Below are 9,087 nucleotides of genomic sequence, written 5' to 3' on the forward strand. Positions count from 1 at the left end.
ACTAAAAAGACAAAAATTAGCTGGGCGTGGTGGCACGTGCCCGTAGTCCCAGCTACTCGGGAGGCTGAGGCAGAAGAATTGCTTGAACCCGGGAGGTGGAGGTTGCAGTGAGCCGAGATTGCACCACTGCACTCCAGCCTGGTCGACAGAGTGAGATTCAAAAAAAAAAAAATAGGCTGGGCGCTGTGGCTCACACCTGTAATCCTAGCACTTCCGGATGCCAAGCGGGGGGGATTGCTTGAAACCAGAAGTTCAAGACCAGCCTAGGCAACACAGTGAGACCCCATCTCTATAAAAAAATGAAACAATTAGGTGGGCTTGGTGGTGTGTGCCTGTAGTCCCAGCTACTTGGGAGGCTAAAGCTGGAGGATTGCTTAAGCCCAAGAATTCAAGGCTGCAGTGGGCTATGATAGTACCACTGCACTCCAGCCTGGGTGACAGAGCAAGACACTGTCTCTAAAATAAATAAATGAATAAGTTATTGAACGTTCCCAGCACAAAGAAAGAAAAGTTTGAGATGATGACTATGCCAATTACCCTGATCTGATTACTATACATTCTATGTATTAAAACATCACTGTGTGTGCCATGCATAGGTACAATCATTGCCAATTTAAATTATTTTAAGTACAATGAAACATAAGAAAAATACAGAATATTGTACGATGGTGTTAAATGCTAAGCAGAATATAAAGTATTAAAGGGGGGCAGGCCATTGTGGGGTAAGAAACTGCAATTTTATTTTATTTTATTTATTTAATTTTGAGACAGAGTCTCGCTTTGTCACCCAGGCCGGAGTGCAGGGGTGTGATCTCAGCTCACTGCAACCTCCACCTCCTGGGTTCAAGCGATTCCCTTGCCTCAGCCTCCCTAGTAGCTGGGATTACAAGCGTGTACCACCACGCCTGGCTAATTTTTGTATTTTTAGTAGAGACGGGATTTCGCCATGTTGGCCAGGCTGGTCTGGAACTCCTGACCTCAAGTGATCCACCCACCTCAGCCTCCCAAAGTGCTGGGATTATAGGCATGAGCCACCATGCCCAGCCAGAAGCTGCAGTTTTAAATAGGGTGGTCAGGGAAAGACTCACTGAGAGCAAAAAGCTGAAGGCAGTTAGGAGTAAGCCATGTGGATGTCTGCAGGCATGTTCCATGTACAGGGGACAGCAAGTGCAGGGATTCTGAGGCAGGGGCATGTGGTATGCAAGGGCTGCTCTGAGGGGAAGAGAGGGGATGGGGTTAGGAACAGCCCAGGCTGAACCTCCAAGGCCAAATCTGAAAGGCTCTGAGCTTGGTGAAGAAGGGGGAACGATTGTCAAGGTGTGACAGCCAGGGCTTTGAGGGGTAGCATTTCTGACTTACCAACTTTTTCTTTTTTTTTTTTAAGACAGGGTCTGCTCTGATGCCCAGGCTGGAGTGCAGTGGTGCAATCATAGCTCACTGCAGCCTCGAACTCCTGGGCTCAAGTAATCCTCCTGCCTGAACCTCTGGAGTAGTAGCTGGGACTACAGACACACACCACCACACCTGGCTAGTTTTTAAATTTTTTGTAGAGACCGGGTCTCACTATGTTGCCCAGGCTGGTGTCGAACTCCTGGTCTCAAGCAATCCTCCGTTCTCAGCCTCCCAAAGTGCAGGGATTACAGGAGTCAGCCACCACGGTGCTCGGTCCGGCCTGATTTCCCACTTTTGCGGAGATTGAACCTCTTTCACCACCATTTCATTAAGGTGGACCTCAGCCCTGACTCAGGCTCAAAGGGAGGGAGGACAGGGCTCGGAGAGGGGAGGCGACTCAATGGGAGGAGGGGGGACTTCTGGGAGGGGAGAGCAGCTTAGTTAAAGGCATGCAGGCTCACGGCCAGCGAAGAGAACTGGAGGGAGAGCTGGAGAGGAATTTGAGCTTAGTTAGGCTTAAGGGCATCTTTTGGGTACCTTTGCAGGCAGTCCCTGGCTTCTGGGCCCAGCAACTCCTGGGCTGAACAACCCCACCGCCCGGACTCAGGCTGAGCCTGTGCGACGTGTGTGCGGGAGGGGCCGAGCAGCAGGTGCGCGGCTCCTGCAAACAGCCGCGGCCACACCCACCCTGGTCCTCCCCGCCCCGCCGTTCCGGGGTAATTGGCAGCGCCCCCATCCCCACGCGGCCCGTGCCAAAAGCGCCCAAAGTGGTGAGGAGAGAGAAGCCGTGTCAAATTCTTTGGGATTTGCACCCCAAGCCCCTGACGCATCCCGTCCTCGGTTTTGCCCCGGAGAATTCATTCCCGAGCAGAGAGGGACAAGGACCGAGGGGCGGGGGCCGGGGCAGGTCCCGCCCTTCCTTGGCAACCCCCCTACCCCGGCGTTGTGGGCCGCGCAGGGCCAAGTCCTTCCTCCCAGGACGCTCGGTGAAGGTGGGAGGCAGGGGCCACGTCACTGTCCCCAGGCCCTGGAGAGCGCGGCTCCGCCCCTCCCGCCCCCACCGGAGCGCTGAGCGCTTAGCTAAGACGCACCGGCCCCAGCCCAGGGACAGCCCAGTCGCCGCCGCCCGCCCACAAAGCCACAGGCAGGTGCAGGCGCAGCCGCGGCGCGAGCGTGTGGAGCCGAGCCGTTAGCGCGCGCCGTCGGTGAGTCAGTCCGTCCGTCCGCCCGTCCGTCCATCCGTCGGGGCGCCACAGCTCCCTCCAGGCCCAGCGGCCCCGGCCCCTCGTCTCCCCGCGCCCGGAGCCACCCGGTGGAGCGGGCCTTGCCGCGGCAGCCATGTCCATGGGCCTGGAGATCACGGGCACCGCGCTGGCCGTGCTGGGCTGGCTGGGCACCATCGTGTGCTGCGCGCTGCCCATGTGGCGCGTGTCGGCCTTCATCGGCAGCAACATCATCACGTCGCAGAACATCTGGGAGGGCCTGTGGATGAACTGCGTGGTGCAGAGCACTGGCCAGATGCAGTGCAAGGTGTACGACTCGCTGCTGGCACTGCCGCAGGACCTGCAAGCGGCCCGCGCCCTCATCGTGGTGGCCATCCTGCTGGCCGCCTTCGGGCTGCTAGTGGCGCTGGTGGGCGCCCAGTGCACCAACTGCGTGCAGGACGACACGGCCAAGGCCAAGATCACAATCGTGGCGGGCGTGCTGTTCCTTCTCGCCGCCCTGCTCACCCTCGTGCCGGTGTCCTGGTCGGCCAACACCATTATCCAGGACTTCTACAACCCCGTGGTGCCCGAGGCGCAGAAGCGCGAGATGGGCGCGGGCCTGTACGTGGGCTGGGCGGCCGCGGCGCTGCAGCTGCTGGGGGGCGCGCTGCTCTGCTGCTCGTGTCCCCCGCGCGAGAAGAAGTACACGGCCACCAAGGTCGTCTACTCCGCACCGCGCTCCACCGGCCCGGGAGCCAGCATAGGCACAGCCTACGACCGCAAGGACTACGTCTAAGGCACAGACGCAGGGAGACCCCACCACCAACACCACCACCACCACCACCACCACCGCGAGCTGGAGCGTGAACCAGGCCATCCAGCGTGCAGCCTTGCCTCGGAGGCCAGCCCACCCCCAGATGCCAGGAAGCCCCCGCGCTGGACTGGGGCGGCCTCCCCAGCAGCCACCGCTTTGCGGGCCCGGGAGTAGACTTCGGGGCCCAGGGACCAACCTGCATGAACTGTGAAACATCACCCTTCTGGAGCACGGGGCCTGGGTGCCCGCCAATACTTGACCGCCCCGTCGAGCCCCATCGGGCCGCTGTCCCCATGCTCGCGCTGGGCAGGGACCGGCAGCCCTGAAAGGCGGCACTTGATATTTTTCAATAAAAGCCTTTCGTTTTGCACTCGCTGGAGCCTCCTTGTTCTGAGCGCCTCCACCTCCCTGCAGAGCTCCCCCTCGGGACGGCCTTGGCTGGATCTCGCTCTCCCGGATGGAGCTTAGAGGGAAGGGGGGTTGTAAGCTGAGCTTGGTGATGGCGGAGTGGTCACTCGCCCACTCCCTGGGGATTCGGAAGACAGCCTGTGAGGCCAAAGCCAAGGCCCAATCTAGGAAGCAGGCATGAGCACTTCCCGCACGCCGTGGTTGGGGATGGGAGGGGAAGGTGGCAGAGATGTGCCCCTGGGTCTGTGCTGGGAGCGCGGACCCCGCACAATACCCGACACATTCGGAATCTCCTGTGCGCCTTCTGAAAGAGCGCATTCCGTACTGCAATTTCCTATTGGAAAAAAGAAAACAAAAAGACCTATTGTTTGGATAAAACACGCCACCAAAAGTAAAACCGGGCCAAATCTCACCTGGGGGAGACACGAGAAAAGGGGCCCCATTTCCTTCCTGGGATCCTCAAGGGAGGGAAAGAGGGAGGACTTAGAAGGGGCATCTCAGAGGGGCTTGAGGCCGGATCTCACTGTCTCAGTCCTAGAGGACGAGGTGGGTGGCTCGCTTGAGCCCAGGAGTTCGAGACCAACCTGGGCTACATAGCAAGACCCCATCTCTACCAAAAAAAAAAAAAAAAAAAATTAGCTGCCGGGCGCGGTGGCTCACGCTTGTAATCCCAGCACTTTGGGAGGCCGAGGCGGGCGGATCACGAGGTCAGGAGATCGAGACCACGGTGAAACCCCGTCTCTACCAAAAATACAAAAAAAGTAGCCGGGCGTGGTGGCGGGCGCCTGTAGTCCCAGCTACTCGGAGAGGCTGAGGCAGGAGAATGGCGTGAACCCGGGAGGCGGAGGTTGCAGTGAGCCGAGATCGCGCCACTGCACTCCAGCCTGGGCGAAAAAAAAAAAAAAAAAAAAAAAAAAAAAAAATTAGCTGAGTATGATGGCATACACCTGTGGTCCCAGCTACTCGGGAGGCTGTAGCAGGAGGATGGCTTGAGCCCAGGAGGTCAAGGCTACCGTGAGCTGTGATTGTGCCACTGCACTCCAGCTGGGGCAAGAGAGTGAGACCCTGTCTCAAAAACACAACAACGACAAAACATATACACACACACACACACACCAGAGGAGTGGTTGAGGTGAACAGTGTGGAGAGGTACTGGTGCCTTGGAGAAAACACAGGAGATTCAGGCGGGAAAAGGGGCCTGAACCCAGGCACAGGGTGACTTCGTGGGGGCAAGAGATTCAAATGACTGGATGGAACACAAAGGGAGACAGGAAGTGTCAATGAAGCCCAGGACTCCAGTAAGCAAAGGCCAAGTCATGGAGAGTCCGTATGTGGAATTACGAACTTTAAACCTTACTCTGGGTGTAGGGAGTCATGAAAGGGGAAGTACCTGGTCAGATACTTTTAACCTCTCCAGCAGCCCCTGTGGAAGTGGGATTCAAGGAGAAAGATAAGGGAGGGGAACCACCTAACAGGATATGACGCCATCTTGGAGTGAAATGATGGTGGCCAGAAATTAGGCAGGGGCGAGGAGGCGGGCAGAACCTGATAGGGGCTGTTAAAGTGGGCAGGACCCGGGAGCCATTTGGATGTGCAGGGTGAGAAAGGCGAGAATCTAGAAAAGAGGGCTGGAATCTGGGAGTTTCCACGTTAGGTCACTGATTGGATAGTGGTACCATTTACCAAAACAGGAGACAGGAAGATAATGGGTTCCATTTTGAGCATACAGAGTTTGGTGAGGCGGGGGCGTGGTGGCTCATGCCTGTAATCCCAGCACTTTGGGAGGCCAAGGCTGGAGGGTATCTTGAGGCTGGGAGTCCGAGACCAGCCTGGGTAGCATAGTGAGACCCCATCTCTACAAAAAATTTAAAAATTAGTTAGGTGTGGGCCGGGCGCGGTGGTTCACGCCTGTAATCCCAGCACTTTGGGAGGCCGAGGTGGGCGGATCACAAGGTCAGGAGATTGAGACCATCCTGGCTAACACAGTGAAACCCTATCTCTACTAAAAATACAAAAAATTAGCCAGGCGAGGTGGCGGGCGCCTGTAGTCCCAGCTACTCGGGAGGCTGAGGCAGGAGAATGGCGTGAACCCTGGGGGGCGGAGCCTGCAGTGAGCTGAGATCGCGCCACTGCACTCCAGCCTGGGCGACAGCGAGACTCTGTCTCAAAAAAAAAAAAAAAAAGTTAGCTAGGTGTGGTGGTATATGCCTGCAATCCCAGCTACATGGGAGGCTGAGGTGGGAGATTTACTTGAGCCCAGGAGATTGAGGCTGCAGCGAGTAGAGACTGCACCACTGCAATCCAGCCTGGGCGACAGAGTGAGATCTTGTCTCAAAAAATAAATAAATAAAAATAAAATAAATGTAGAGTTTGGCAAGTCTGGAGAGCGTCCTGGCAGAGACGTCCAGGAAGTAGGATGACGTCTAGAGATCTCATAAACCTGGAAGTTGTTAGCATAGGGATGGCAACCGAAACCAGGGTAGGGGAAGAAGTCAGTCTAGAAACCCACAGAACAAAAAGAGTTTCAAGGAGGTGGGTGTGGGCAACAGTGTCCGAGGCTGCAGGAGTGGTCAGGCAAGATGAGACCTGAGGAATAGCCACGGAATTCACAGTAGCCAGGTGGTCATTGATGGCCTTAGCGAGAGGCGTGGAAACGGAAACACTAGATGGAAAAGGGAGTGGGAGGTGAGAGTTGAAACCAGGAGCTGCAGACAATGCATGCAAGAGATTTGCATAGAAAGGGAACTGTGGCCGGGAGCAGTGGCTCACGCCTGTAACCCCAGCACTTTGGGAGGCCGAGGCACGGCAGGGTTTGGGGAGAGGGGGATAGCTTGAGCCCAGGAGTTCAAGACAAGCCTGGCCAACATGGTGAAACCCCAGCTCTACTAAAAATACAAAAATTAGCCAGGCATGACTGTGGGCACTGTAGTCCCAGCACTTTGGGAGGATCACTTGAGGTCAGGAGTTCGAGACCAGCCTGGCCAACATGGTGAAACCCCATCTCTACCAAAAATATTAAAAATTAGTCGGGTGTGGTGGCACACGCCTGTAATCCCAGCTACAAGGGAGGCTAAGCCAGGAAAATCACAGGGAGGCAGAGGTTGCCGCAAGCCGAGATCACACCACTGCACTCTAGCCTGGGTGACAGAGACAGACTCTGTCTTAAAAAAAAAAAGTAGGGGGGTATTGTGGCTGGGGGCAGTGGTTCACGCTTGTAATCCCTGCACTTTGGGAGGCCAAGGCGGGAGGATCACCTGATGTCAGGAGTTCAAGACCAGCCTGGCCAACATGATGAACTGGTTGCAGTGAGCTGAGATCTCACCACTGCACTCCAACCTGGGCAGCAGAGTGAGATTCTGTCTCAAAAAAAAGAAAAGAAAGGGACTTGTAGGTTGAGCCAGCAACTTGAAGGGAAACGAGGGTTGCACATGTATTTGGGCACTGGGGAGACTTGAATTTTTTTCTTTTTTTAGACAGAGTCTCACTCTATCACCCAGGCTGGAGTGCAGTGGCGTGATCTCGGCTCACTGCAACCTCCACCTCCTGGGTTCAAGCAATTCTCCTGCCTCAGCCTCCCAAGTAGCTTGGATTATAGGCTCATGCCACCACACCTGGCTCATTTTTTGTATTTGTAGTAGAGATGGGGTTTCACCACGTTGGCCAGGCTGGCATCAAACTCCTGATCTCAGGTGATCCGCCTGCCTTGGCCTCCCAAAGTGCTGGGATTATAGTACAGGCGTGAGTCACTGCGCCTGACCTTTTTTCTTTTCTTTTTCTTTCTTTTTTTTTTTTTTTGAGACAGAGTGCAGGCTGGAGTGCAATGGCAAAACCTCGGCTCATCGCAACCTCTGCCTCCCAGGTTCAAGCGATTCTCCTGCCTCAGCCTCCCAAGTAGCTGGAATTACAGGCATATGCCACCATGCCTGACTAGTTTTGTATTTTTAGTAGAGACAGGGTTTCTCCATGTTGGTCAGGCTGGTCTCAAACTCCCGACCTCAGGTGATCTGCCTGTCTCAGCCTCCCAAAGTGCTGGGATTACAGGCATGAGCCACCACGCCCAGCTGGCCTTTTTTTTTTTTTTTTTTTTTCTAAATTACTGTATCTCAAATGTTTTGGATACTGGGCATGATGGCTCATGTCTGTAATCCTAGCACCTTGGGAGGCCAAGGTGGGAGGATCATTTGAGGCCAGGAGATTGAGACCAGCCTGGACAATATAGCAAGGACCCCATCTCTACAAAAAATTTAAAAGTTAGCCAGGAATGGTGGTGCATGCCTGTAGTCCCAGTTACTCGGGAGGCTGAGATGGGAGGATCACTTGAGCCAAGGAGTTCAAGGCTACAGCAAGCTATGATTTCACCACTGCATTCCAGTCTGAGTGACAAGCTGTCTCTAAAAACACAAACACAAACACAAACACAGCCTGAGCAACAAGGCGAAACTCCATCTCTACAAAGCATACAAAAATTAGCTGGGCGTGGTGGCAGGCACCTGCAATCCCAACTAATCGGGAGGCTGAGGCAGGAGAATCACTAGAACCTGGGATGCAGAGGTTGCAGTGAGCCAAGATCGCACCACTGCACTCCAGCTTGGGAGACAGAGTGAGACTCCATCTCAAAAAGAAAAAAGAAAAAAAATCAGCCGAGTGTGGTGGCATACGCCTACAGTTCCAGCTACTCTGGAGGCTGACATCAGAGGATCACTTCAGCCTAGAGAGGTCGAGGCTGCAGTGAGACATGATCACGCCATTGCACTCCATCCAGCCTGGGTGACAGAGCAAAACTCTGCCTCAAAAAAATAAATAAATAAATAAACAAATAATTTTTTAAAATACCAAAAAAAATGTTTTTGGCTGCAGCAAAGCTAAAGCAAAAGGGGCAAAAGATCCCTGTGGCAGCCAGCTGGGACTACAGGCACACACCACCATGTCCAGCTAATTTTCTTTTTTTTTTTTTAATGAGACAGTCTCGCTCTTGTCACCCAGGCTGGAGTACAATGTCGGGATCTTGGCTCACTGCAACCTCCACCTCCCGGGTTCAAGCAATTCTCTTGCCTCAGCCTCCTGAATAGCTGGCATTACAGGCGCCCACCACCACGCCTGGCTAATTTTTTTGTATTTTTAGTAGAGACGGGGTTTCACCATGTTGGCCAGGCTGGTCTCGAACTCCTGACCTCAGGTCATCCACCTGCCTCGGCCTCCCAAAGTGCTGGGATTACAGGCATGAGCCACCACACCTGGCTAATTTTTTGTATTTTTTGTAGAGATGGG

At 54.6% G+C, this 9,087-nt stretch overlaps 1 protein-coding gene across 1 annotated transcript; it reads left to right on the plus strand.

Moving 5' to 3' along the window:
- The first annotated feature begins 2,385 nt into the window (after window positions 1-2,385).
- On the plus strand, window positions 2,386-3,781 carry CLDN3 (claudin 3). Its single transcript, XM_032756808.2, has one exon. It carries the CDS (start codon window positions 2,731-2,733, stop codon window positions 3,391-3,393), a length of 663 nt encoding a protein of 220 aa, XP_032612699.1. The 5' UTR covers window positions 2,386-2,730; the 3' UTR covers window positions 3,394-3,781.
- The last annotated feature ends 5,306 nt before the right edge of the window (window positions 3,782-9,087 follow it).

Source organism: Hylobates moloch, unplaced genomic scaffold (genome assembly GCF_009828535.3).
Source record: "Hylobates moloch isolate HMO894 unplaced genomic scaffold, HMol_V3 SCAFFOLD_1, whole genome shotgun sequence".
NCBI classification, from domain to species: domain Eukaryota; kingdom Metazoa; phylum Chordata; class Mammalia; order Primates; family Hylobatidae; genus Hylobates; species Hylobates moloch.

Excerpts from the sequence above, each read along its gene's own strand:
- CLDN3 (XM_032756808.2), top strand. The coding sequence starts at position 2,731 with ATGTCCATGGGCCTGGAGATCACGGGCACCGCGCTGGCCGTGCTGGGC.